The 13,474-nt window shown below is 29.4% G+C and overlaps 2 protein-coding genes across 3 annotated transcripts in view; both read left to right on the top strand.

Annotated features, from left to right (window-relative positions):
* Positions 1–585: 585 nt before the first annotated feature.
* EMC3 (ER membrane protein complex subunit 3) lies at positions 586–1,882 on the top strand. The gene is made up of 4 exons (XM_076406329.1): positions 586–796; positions 851–1,104; positions 1,166–1,327; positions 1,389–1,882. Exons 1-4 carry the CDS (start codon positions 645–647, stop codon positions 1,565–1,567), a joined length of 747 nt encoding a protein of 248 aa, XP_076262444.1. The 5' UTR covers positions 586–644; the 3' UTR covers positions 1,568–1,882.
* Positions 1,883–4,125: 2,243 nt separating this feature from the next.
* Positions 4,126–13,474, top strand: part of LOC143197123 (uncharacterized) — an 88,329-nt gene continuing 78,980 nt past the window's right edge. Inside the window, exon 1 of one of the 2 annotated variants that reach the window (XM_076405311.1) lies at positions 4,126–4,413. The gene's annotated coding sequence lies outside the window, so the exon portion shown is untranslated. Of the gene's footprint in view, positions 4,526–13,474 lie in introns of both variants that reach the window. The other variant, XM_076405313.1, reaches the window with a different exon arrangement.

Below are 13,474 nucleotides of genomic sequence, written 5' to 3'. Positions count from 1 at the left end.
TATATATATATATATATATATATATATATATATATATGCTGTAGCTATTATTTCTGAAACTAATGGTTTATTCTTCAACCTTGACCTTCAGATTATTTATGTTTAGGTATAGGTACCTTTACATTAAAATGTTTCCAAATAAGTCTTACGTAATATCTTTGGACATTAATTTTATTATATCTATAAATTATTGTCTTACATCTGCGCAAATAAATTGTTTTTGTCTAGAGAGATCGAACTCTCATTTGAATAATTTAACCATTTCTAATATTATATCCCAAAGAAACAAACCGCCCGACCGATTTTAAACTTTTAATTAACAGAAAATTAAATGTAATTTTATTATTTTGGATCGTTGCGCCATCTCTTATGGGCCGCTAATACCACAGAATGACATAACTTACAAGCAAACATTATATTATATTGTAGTTAACGTTATATCATATTTTATGAAATATAATTTTGTACGTTATATAATCAATAGAAAAACTATACTCGTTCTTGTATTAAATTAAAATCTTTATAATATTAATAAATGAAAGATTATTACAGGAATCTGCTTAAGGGCACCGAATATTGACATTTACGTTAACCTATTTTATTAGGAAGAAGTTAAATAGTTGTAAATTGTATTTAGTTAAACGATGTCTGTAGATTTAATTGTAGATTCTCAAATAAGAGTATGGGTTTTTCTACCCATAGTAATAATAACATTTCTGGTCGGAATAGTCAGACATTATGTTTCAATGCTTTTAGACAGTCAAAAGAAAATTGAAATGCAACAACTTCAAGATAGGTATAGAACAATATTTTGAAAGCGACGTGTTACTAACTATTTGTACTTTATTAGCCAGTTAATACTCAGAGCAAGAGTCCTTCGTGAAAATGCAAGATACATCCCAAAGAGTGCATTCTTAATGCGAAGGCAGGCATTTAATAAAGAAGAAGATGGATATTTAACACAAAAGAGGCCTGCAGTTACCCATAATATGATGACTGACCCTTCAATGATGACTGATATGGTTAAAGGAAATTTAACAAATGTTCTGCCAATGATTATTATTGGTGGTTGGATTAACTGGATGTTTTCTGGATTTATTACAAGTAAATTCTGTTTCAAGATTGTGATTATTAATATTACATTAATGTTGTTTTCTCTTTCTAGCTAAGGTACCATTTCCGTTAACTTTAAGATTTAAATCAATGCTTCAGAGAGGTATTGAACTATCTCATTTAGATGCCTCGTGGGTTTCTTCTGCTTCATGGTACTTTTTAAATGTTTTTGGATTACGAAGCATTTATACCTTAGTTCTTGGCGAAAATAATGGTAATATTTAATAATAATAAATATACACATTATATATTTTCATGTATTTTATATATTTCAGCTGCTGATCAGTCAAGACAAATGCAAGATCAAATGTCAGGAGCAGCAATGGCTATGCCTCAAGACCCTAAAATTGCTTTTAAAGCTGAATGGGAAGCACTCGAAATAGTTGACCACCAGTGGGCTTTAGCAGATATTGAAAGTAAGCTAATTGGTGATGACAAAGTAAAAACAGATTAGGGATATATTTAATTTATTTAATTTCCTAATGATAAGGAAGTTTTTTCTAGAGTTTAAGATTTAGACAAATTTTAATGTGTATATATTAGTTGATGCAAAATGATGCCCTTTATTTACATTAATAACTTTAAATATGAATTGATTAGTTATTTATGTCAATTTTATTTTATATTCATAATTGTTTATTTATTTAACTTCAATTGATCCAGTAATTTATACATATTGTTACCAATTTTGAATAGTTATATAGTCTGTATTTTGTTTTATATATCAGCTAGCATATTACCATCACTAATAAAAACATTTTAGAAAATTTTAGAGGGCCATATTTAACCTAATTTTAAATTGATATTACCAAATAGAATAATATTTGTTTAAAATAAATAACACAGATATTTGAGGAAAAATTTAATCCTAGAATTTCCTGTTTTGCTATTCCTATACATTACTCTCCCTGATATTTTGATTATCCTTTTTAGCATCATCAATAACGAAGACATCATTAGAAAGAAGTATGTATGACAAGCTCATTCCAAAGCCTCAGAAAACATATTATAAAAGAAGTAGAAAACGTAAAACAACACAATATAAATAGTATAAAATTCAATAATTGCAAAATGTTGGCAGGTACTTGCTTACAAACACACAGTTTTGTTAATTATTCAAATGTCGTTTGTATTATTTCTCTGATAATATATTTATGAATGAAATTATAAAAAGATTAATATCTTATCGTTTTTTTATCTGAACTGACATATAACATTGTTTTACGTCAGTATTATTATAAGTAACGTTGGGAACTATCGACTGAAAACAGTCGATAGTCAAAAAACAGCCACTGAAAATAAAAAACATTATTTTCAGTGAAATGCAGGGTTTGACTGTACTATTCAATTGCTGATGTCAGACGTATATGTATGAATCCTTTCCTGTATAAATTGAGAGAGAGGAAAGGACGGATATAATTGCTTAGAGCAATTAATTTTATATGTGCTTATATTTTCCAACGGTAGCGAGACGGAGATGTACATATTCCTTCACGTACTAACCTTTAAAAAAAAAGGAAAAAATATTTGCTGAATACTATTAACGTGCAATAAATAATTTCACTTTAAACGAAGTAGAATCAATTTTATATTTGAGTGTTCTGTGGATCTATAAAAAGGAATAAAATATTTGTATGGAGTAGAGTAATAGACGACAAATGTTTTATCCTATTTTAATATGTTAATTTCTATTGTCAAATAATATACTATAATAAATATAGAATAATACAATAGAACTTAAACAAACCTAAAAAGTAAAAATGTACAATATCCATAAATACTAAATAAAAATTAAACATATACCTACCGAAAAAAAAATTAATGATATTAAAAAATGATCGCACAATAACTACTAGAGCTTTTTTAAATAAGTAAATGCTTTATTTATTATCGAACCGAAATATTTTTTAACAAAAATCCAGAGAGTAATCGAAATATTACCTATTATTGCCATAAAAGTAGTCAAAAGTATTTTACTATTTATCATTCACAATTTTAATCTTTTTACCCGATTACATTAACTATCTTGAAAAATATCGCCCCAAAATACTGCTGTATTAATATACGATATATTGTTATTTACAAGTAAACTACCAGCTGGAAAATGTTCCCAGTCACGCCAGTAACCAGGCTGGGTAAGACCGAATGTGTTTTCTGGGATGATTTCTAAAGTTGGTCACTCGCTAGTCGGTAGGCTTAATGCTGAGGACCGTGGTTTGGAGCAGTTGGAAAAAAGAGACTTTAATATGTATATATATATATATATATATAAGTAATCTATCAAAAAATCATAAAATTATATATATATTATATATAAAAAATCCTATGTAATCATAAATTGAGTAAATTTTTGTCAAGGTCGCGACAGGGCCAGAACGTTAAAAATCAGTCGAATAAAAACTAGTAGAACCACAAAAATAGTAACTAAAAGTACAGGACTGAAACAGTTGATAGTAAATAATAACACAATCAGTCGGACCGAAAACAGGCACTGGTAAAAAGTAGTAAAATCAGTCGAACCAAAAATTACGATAAAAACAGTCGATTATAAAAAATAGTCAAATACTAAACAATCGATAGTCAAGTTCACTCGATAGTTCCCAACACTAATTATAAGCACTTGAATAATGTATGTATGCAACACATCCAGATATTTTTACCTTTTAAAATTCTCTGAATAATGGTGAATGCGCTGATATTTAAATTATGTTTCCTTATTTTTTATTTAAACCAAGCGGTAATATAATTCTAAATGTATTATAATTGCGTATATATTCAGAATGAAAAATAAAAAATATACTAATTCCGCAACTTATCATAATTAAAAGAGATACAATATATATACACCTAAATCTTACAAATAATTATAATTGTGATAGCAATATTCAAATCATTAATTTAAAACCATTATGTTAAATGATACTCCAAGACGTTAAAATATATTTCACTCTAGGCTATATTATTTTGAGCAAAAATAAAACAAGTAAACCGAATCTTCCAATTCAGCATCTCTTTTGAAAATCACCTGTGGAGATTCTTGGACATGCGCACCAAGCGTTCTCTCGAGTTCGATGCACACATATACTTGTATTTTAAAACTAACCAAACTATACAGATGTCTATCGCGGTATTCTAACTATATGCGAAAAGCACCGCTTCAGTTTTCGGAGACAAAACTTAAGACTTGAAAATATTAAAATGCTTTTTGTCAGTTTGTGTCAGTCAGTGTTGTTGTCGGTCAGTGCAATTTTTTAAATTTGGTGCCAAAGCTGAACCTGTCCTGTGCTTCTTTGGAATTTGGTAGGCGTAATTTTGTTACCTCGAGCTTTGCATGTCCAATTTGAATCTACCTGAGAATTCTGAAATAATCCACACCCTTTCTTGTTTGACCCAATTTTTTTGACTGAAAAAGGTTCTTATAATTTAGTTTTCTAATTTATAACTTATTTTTAGCGATGACAATTTTATTTAACTATTGTTGCAGATCCCCTTAAGCTATAAAGTCAGGTTTTGAATTTATAATAAGGTATTATGAACATATTAGATCATAAAAATAGGCAAGACACATTCAGTTAATTTTTACGTAGAAAAAAACCACCTGTAGCTGTGTAGTTTGTTTTCTTAATTTTTTCAACTTAAAATTTTAAATGCCGCAATAATTTTGTAAATATTATATAATCTTTCTAGTACTTCTATAAAATACTCTGTTTCTAAAAGATAAAAGCAAGTGATATTTTTTGGGATATTAATTATTTTATATATCTCAGGATAGTGTTAAAAGTGTAACAATAATTTCGCGGTGGTGTCGTGCGTATAGTCGCAAGTTAGACGCTTATTAATACACTGCAAGTTCAAATCCTCTTGGGGCACACACATATGTTCTTTATATTTATTTACATGGAATAATATAAAATTTCATAAGAAATAACTTAATTATCAGTAAGATTTCTAGATAATACTTGATAAGTTCTAAGATGATTTCAGAACAAATTTATTGTATTGTTATATTTATCCTTAAACACATTTAGTAAAACAAATTTACATATAATCATTTTTAAATATTCCAGCTTCTACTTTAGTGTATACAAATGTATAAAAAATATTACTAATATCAGGTGATTTCAAAAAATATATTATAATGGATCTGTTTTACAAAAAAAAATTATGATCTTGAATATATTATCGCTGTTTTCTATTAAATAGCTTTATTAGTAAATAATGTATATAATCTTATAACAATTATAATAATACATATAATTATAATATAATTTTATTCGAAAGCAATATAGAAAATATGTTTTTTTTTCTCTTTAAATAGTTTCTCTTTAATTTGATATTAATCATTAAGTTCACTTACGAAGAAACAAATTTGATATTGTAACTGATCCATTCACATCTGTTTTGAAAATGTACCCATAATGTTTTACTTAGTAGGTTTTTTATCAGTTTTTTAAAAGCTATAATGCATCTTAATTAAATTGTTAAGTCACTAATGAATTGCCGTCATGGGCTTGCGGTGACAACAAATATGTTAAGGATCAGGACAACAGAATACGTTGTATGTTACTATATTTTTTAGAATTGTATATATTATTCCATCACATTTACTAGATTGTTAATTTTTGTTAACCGTTTATTCGTTAGCAGAATGTTTAATGTATTCAGTTTATTGGTTTTAAAACTACGAAACAAAAGTATATGAGGACTTTTTTTTGGTTTTGATGCTATTGGTACGATCTGGTTCTACAAACCTGTGATATGAATCCAGTTTTTCGGCCCTGAAGATGATTTAAATTTAATTTAATTATTAGGATATTTATTATGATACTTCGATTAGTATCAATTTGTATTTCGATCATTATATAGGATGTTTAATTTAATTTTACCCCTTTTTCGACCATTTTATTTCGGAGCAAAATGGAGCTAAGAAATCATCCAGTATACAAAATCAATTTTGATCGTGGATTACCTACAAACTGATGAACTGAAATTAACTCGGATTTTTACTGTGCAGTTTTAGACTAAATGAATGGGAACATTTATGAAAAAGACCCAGTTTACAAAAGAACAATATCATTATCAGTTAATTAAAATACAAATTATTTCAACATCCAATTTATTAACCCGATACAGTATCCCGTGACTCCTGGCTTTTTTCATACCTCTTAAAATTATTTCGAGTTAAAAGGCGTAATAGCTATCGAAGATGAGTTTTGCGAGTATTTACTACAGCAATGGAACGCGAACTTATTGAACAACATATTTTATGTGTGATCATAAATGTTATAGTTTCTAATTTATCTGAAATAACAATATACGATTGCAGCCTTTTTATTAGGGGTCTCGGCTACCGAGAAAATTATCGTTTTATCGGAAAAAAATATCGATATTTTCTGACCTTCAATTATTTAATCTTTAAAATTAAGTATCAACATTCACTAAACATTTAAAATTAAGTACTAATTTTAAAGATTTATTAAAAATTATATTTAATTTCTTTTGAAAAAATATCGATATATATGGATATGTTTTCGGCATCTCTACTTTTTATGCTTTTATCATTATAATTTATATTTTTAATATAAACAGCAATAAGATAATTCATTTCCATAAATGGTTATATTTAGTTTAAGATTAATTGACAGAATGTTACAGTTACCTTTATATGTCTATCGAAAATTTGACAAAAATTTTATTGTTATTACGAAAATTCATAATTTATTTATATCTGAAATAATGGTTTTTATTATATTGGATCTGTGTTTATGTACTATTAGCCCGTTATTTATTAGGGACGTTTCGCAATCGTTACAGATAGCATCTTCAAAGCGAGAGTTCTGATACTAAGGTTCTCCTAATCAAGTTGTTCTATTTAAGAAAGTACCTGTCACATGTAATTTGTTTATATATTTATTGATTAGTATTACGCGTTAATTTTAATACTTAATGTGGCTGTCAAACTAGGGCATTCAATAGATGAAGCTGAGATAGCAATAGTAATGCTTGAAAAACAATATTTTGTTTGTATTCAGAAAAATAAAACGCGATAAAAACTTATAAATATCATTAAATAAAAAATTCTTTATGATAAATTACTTATTATTTATTCAGGATATAAACAAAATTATATGAATAGCATGCAATGCAGTACATCTTGTTGCATATTAGCAACACTGCTTCCGTCTAAATAGTACGACGCGAATGTATTGCTCAATTTACATGCCAAGTCAGCAACATACACAAAACATAATAAAACATCATCGACGATGAGAAATAGTGGGTGAAACCCTACTATCAGTAGGAGCCTTGGCCACCGAAAAAATATCGATAAGTACCAATATTAAAGGTTTATTAAAAGTTCTATTTAATTTATTTTGAAAAAATATCGAAAAATATCGGCTAACAGAGGCCGACAACCATTAAAACCGCATTGTTGCGGGACAACATGAAACTAGCATGGTAAAAGTGAAAAAGAACACTCACTTGAGTAATATTGTTTCAGCAAAAACAACTGTGAAACCTTTTATAACGTAAGTCAACGCTAAGTTGCAAAGAAGTGGTGTAAAGATCATAAAACCTGGACACTTGACGATTGGAAAAGTGTGGCATGGTCCGATGAATCATCCAGATGGCTGCTTCCTACAGTGAAGCATGGAGGAGGTTTCGTTATGATTTGGGCGGGGATTCAGCTGGTCTTCTTATTCATATCATTGGCCGAATTACTACGAATAAATATCTCGACATCCTCAATAACGAAGTTCTTACTATGACCAGCATGTTGTTGCCAAACACTGCCATATTCCAAGATCATAATGCGTCCATGCAGCTAGTCAGAAGGGTTCAGTCTTGGTTTGAGGAGAATCAGAATATCATCGAACATCTTCCCTGGCTAGCACAATCGCCTCCTCAAATAATTTAACCGTTATGAGGAGTTTTATGCAGGAGATAGTGAGGAAGGCATTTCAAGATCACTGAAGCAATTGGCGGAAGTTTTGGTACAAGCATTCTGCTATAAACCATTCAAACAGTCTAAAAATCTATTTTGCGAAGAATTGCAGCTGGTTTAAAAACAACCCCGTAATTGAAAAATAAATATTTTTTAACTTATTAATTAATTATTAAGATACAAATTAATAACTGAGCAGGTTATATCACCTCTATAAAAGTGTAGCTCACAAGGGGTGATTTTGGAAATGCTTCATTAAAAACAAGTCCGATGTTACTGACAAACAACACCTTATTTCAATTGATATGCAGTTCTAGCAGCTAAAAGCATCTTGAAAAAATGAGTAAGTTATTGTAGAAATCGACCCCTTGTCCTCCCACACTCTTGGGGATCCTTTTACAGACAGAAATAATATTTGTACACCTTTAGAGACTATTTTAATTATTCTTAAAGCATTGTATTGACTTTTACAGCAGCATCATCTGAATTTAAATCGTCAATCACTGAAAAGGACAGTTCGTCTTTGTTCTCAACGTCTGCTGCTATAGTTTGATTGCATTCTTAATTTCTTTCTATACAATACTCATATTATGCATTATAAAGTTTCGTTTGTTGTCTTTCAGCAGTTCTAATTTATCTGTATTAGTAAAACGATATTCCAAATATAACAATACTGTCATACCATTTATTCAACGCTTGAATATATTCTTTCATCAAATTAACCAGCCTTTCTGATAGTAAGAATGTCTTCTAATTTGCATGAAAACTATCACTCAATCTCGCGAGATTTTGTTCTATTTATGCTTCGGAGTGTACCCGACTTGTCTGTAAACTGAAAACAAATATTTATATAATATGAGAGATATATCATTAATTTTCAGATTAGTAGATACCCTCACCGTAGTTACTGCTTGCTACTACCCCTATGATATATGCGGGTAATGAATCAATCAAATCAGAATTATTTTAAATATCTTAACTAAAACGAATGTTTTTTTTTCTTCAGTTTCCAAGAGTCGTCTATTTATATATTTTAATTTCCTGTAGTTATTCTTCGACAGCCTTAATTTAGATCTGCAACTGAGACAAAGTTATAACGAAAAAAAATGATCATACCGCTCATTAGATGGATTAAAAATAGCCGTGGTTGAATGACACATGGTACAAAGTGTGTGAAAAACTCAAACCTATTCTTGTGAAAAGACCACGGAAAAATCCGTATTTTAATACTGGTTCGGATTCTTTCAAGTCGACATTTTTATATTTAGACCCGTTTCTGATTTATTTCTTTTCAAATTAGTTCTATTTAAATATTTGACAGGCTCTTTTAAGTTAATGTATTGGTCGAAACTGTATTAAAATAGTCAGGTTTATGTTTTATACAAATATGCAGTAATTACGATAATTTCATTTATGACAAAATAACGTCGACAAGGATGATTATTTTACTGCTGGAGAGAATTGCCGCTTAACCAGCAGTCACGCAGATTTACGATAACAAACATCAGTCTCAACTCTTTCGAGTACATATATTTTGCATCCATAATGTTTAACACAGCGGCTTTAATGTAATAGAAATTTTCTGTGCATAATCATATATACGTTCATATATAGTTGGATATACTATTTGACAAAAAAAAATGTTCTACAGATTAAGGATGTCGGTCGCCGAGAAAATCGTTTTTTTTTTAAATATCGATATGTGGGAGAAAAACATATCGATTTTTTTTTCATCAACCAGGAAAAATATCGATATTTTACAAAATATTCATCGACATTTTTAAGAAAAAATTAAAATATTGATACATCGACCCAAAAAATATCGATATTCTAACATTTTAAAAAATAGGAATAATTTTAATAAAACACCAATCTTAAAGGTTTATTAAAAATAACTAAAAGGTTTTTAAAAATATTTAACAAATATCTTTAATTTATCTACAAAAAAAGAAATCGAAAAATATCGGCCAACAAAACCAATCAGGGGTGTGCAACTCCAATGGTAAGAGTGTAGTTTTATATATTATGTATAGTAGGCAAAGTTTTACTTAGTTCAATCATTGGCGGCACTGACAACGTGAATTTGATTGGTTAGTTTAAAATAGTTATGTAGAAATTTATAAGGAAAATACTTTGCTTTGATTACCTGATGTTGCCTGATTACTTTGTGACATCACATTTATTGGCCAATAGTATTTAAATGAAAATCAAATATAATTTTTAAAATTAATTTATTAAAATAAAATCCTATACAAATATACATAAGTGTAAATAATATAAATATATATAAACAAAAAGCAAAAAAAAAACAATTATGAACTCTATTCTAGGCAAAATTAAAATATCTATAATTCTTTTGTAACGCCTTCCCATATTCGTTTAGTGCCATCAATTTTATGAGATCTATTAGAGTTCTAACTTATCTTGATATATTGAAGGTAAACTTTAAATCCTTCCCTGTTGATATTGCATTAACTTCATTAAACCAAAAATACAATCACACCTCATAATAACTTTTAAAATTTGCTCTTGAAAATATTATGGATTGGACAGTTGAAACACTAAAAATGTATGTTTTTTAAAGATATTTAGATTTTAGTTATCTAACAGGTTCATCTTCTTCACAATTTTCTCGGGGACAGTGATGTGAAAAAATTGAAGTGATGATGTGCCCTTTTAAAGATTTCTCGAACATACTAAGTGAAGGATGCTGTTTCTACCTCCATGACCTCTAATAGATCCAACAAAGTTCTTTAAGCAATCTTGGCTAAGATTTGTTAAACAAATGTAGTTATTTGTAAATTTAATAACAGTAAGTAAGTTTAAATCTTGTATCGAATTAATCTTGCGGACTTGGAAACGATAAAGTCAACGAATTTACGTACCATTCCGCGTGTTGAAATGTTTATCCATTAAGGTGTGCCGCAATAAAACAAACAAATAACAGATGACTCAAACATTCAAAATGTCTTTTTCCAAGCTCAAAAGGATCTTCAAGAGTCCCGTCAGCGACGTAAGATTGAGCATTGTCAGGCAACAATATGACTTGGTTAGAAAAATTCTAATCAATTTTTTCGGTAATATCGTTTAATTGTTAGTCGTGGTATTCTGACCATTTTCAGTTGAGGGTAAAACAATTGTTGTAAAACGAGTTGATAATAAAACAGGAAAACCTTTGGCGTCTACATAGCAGAGCATGCATAACAACTCTCACTATCTATGTTACTCACCATTGCAAGTCTTTTTGCTACAATACGTCATTAAGTTTCTTCAATTGAAGTCGGTAGATCTCTACAACATATTCATTCGGTTTTAAGAAGTCGTAATACACTACACCTTGCTGACTCCAATATATACACAACGTGGTTTCTTCAAATCAAACAACAATAGTAGTCAATATCTAAAATACAATTGTGAGCGTTCCATGATTAGCGTCTATATACGGTGAATAAGTCAATAATACTAATTAGGAAACTCTTAATTTTATAGGTTAGGGTGTTTAACAGATTGTGTTATGGTTAAGAATTGAAGTATTTAGCTAATTCAGGTTTATTGACGTAATGATCGTATTTTACATGATATTTTTAATATATTTCAACCTAATAATATAGAATCTACCATGGATACATCTCCTGTTTATCAACCCGATGTAGATCTAAATCTAATTTCTTCATTGGAAGTTGCCACTGAAATTGATAATATCAATCCTGAAAAGGCACCTGGTATAGATGACATTTCACCTGTATTATTGGAAGAACTGTCACGAAAAGCAATCATCATGTTGAAATATATATTTAAAAACCTGACAAACCTGCGGAACAAGTCGAATGTTACAGGCCTATTTCGCTGCTACCTGCTATATCAAAACTATTTGAGAAACTAATATTTAAACGTGTTAAAAATTTTATAATAATACCAGATTTCCAGTTTGGTTTTCGAAATCACCACTCAATAATCGATCAAGTGCACAGGGTAACTGCGGCTATTGAAAAAGCGTTTGAGGAAAAGGAAATACTGCAATATTCCTGTATGTCTTACAAGCTTTTGATCGGGCTTAGCATTTGGGATTATTCTGTAAGATGGGCAAATTGTTACCGCGTAACTATTGTCAATTGCTGGAGTCATATGTTCAATCAGAAGAAAATTTAGAATCTCGCACGAAATGGCGTTCTCGACATTTAAAAGTATTTCTGTTGCAATTCCACAAGGTAGCGTCTTGGGACCTCTCCTGTATCTGTTTTACAATGTTGACACCCCAACAAACAAACGAAACACTACTTGGAACCTTTACTGATGACACAATTATTATGGTAAACGACATATCTCTGCCCAGGGCAGTAGAAAAAGTATAAGTGGCAGTCAACAAAATCTACAAATGGACGAAATATTGGAAAATACAACTTAATAGCTCCAAATCTGTTCATGTTAATTTTGAATTGCGGCGAAATAATACTTAATTATATCACTCAATGGCTGCCCGATTCCTCAAGCAGAATCAGCTAAATACCTCGGAATCCATTTTGACGGTAAATTAAATTGGAAACATCACGTTAGACAAAAAGCAAAACACATTAGAACCAAAATAAAACAACTATACTGGTTAGTCGGAAGATAATTTTAACTTGATCTAAAATCAAAGAGGTTGATATATAAGATAATCTTAAAGCCAATTTGGACCTATGGTGTGCAAATATGGGGTTGCACTAAAAATTCAAATCAACTAGACATCCAACGCTTTCAAAACAAGATTCTTTGATTGATCACCAATGTCTATCGCTACGCTACCAACTAAGAACTGCACGATGACCTGGAAATCAAATGGATTTGCAAAGTTATCCAAGATTTCACATTGAAACACGAAAGAAGGTTACTAAATCATACTAACGTGGAAGCAACACAGCTGCTGGACAGGGCGCAAGATGTCAGGAGATTGAAGCGAACAAAACCATACGAACTTATATAATAAAGTGTATACCTTTAGTGTAAACTATAGCTTAAGTTATTATAATTTTATAATTGAGGAATACATATTGATGTATTTATCTCGCACTCGTCTTGTTTGTAAATTCATCCAAGTACAAACGAAATGTGGTAATAAATTAATTTATAATTAAGATTGTACTAAGCGTATCTAATAAAGATCTCATCAAAAAAAATTAATATGGAAAACCTTTGCTTATAACAAAAATAACGTCTTAATGATTCATAACAATGATTAACTATTTTTAAGCTCAGAAAAAATTCTTATTGAAACAAAAGGGTATTAAATAAACCACATAAAGTAAGAAGATAACTCTCAAAAAAAAAAGAAGACGAAAACAAAAGAACCATTGATTTAATTGGTATATAGTCAAAAAACGATTTTTGTTTTATTAGTTAGATTAGATCCCTTTTAACCCATGTGTTATATAAACA

This window comes from Rhynchophorus ferrugineus, unplaced genomic scaffold (genome assembly GCF_030347505.1).
Source record: "Rhynchophorus ferrugineus isolate W39M unplaced genomic scaffold, kcgeb_rfMv2 rfM5, whole genome shotgun sequence".
Taxonomy (NCBI): domain Eukaryota; kingdom Metazoa; phylum Arthropoda; class Insecta; order Coleoptera; family Curculionidae; genus Rhynchophorus; species Rhynchophorus ferrugineus.
The sequence above is the reverse complement of the archived record's forward strand: the minus strand, read 5'-3'. Positions and strand labels throughout refer to the sequence as shown.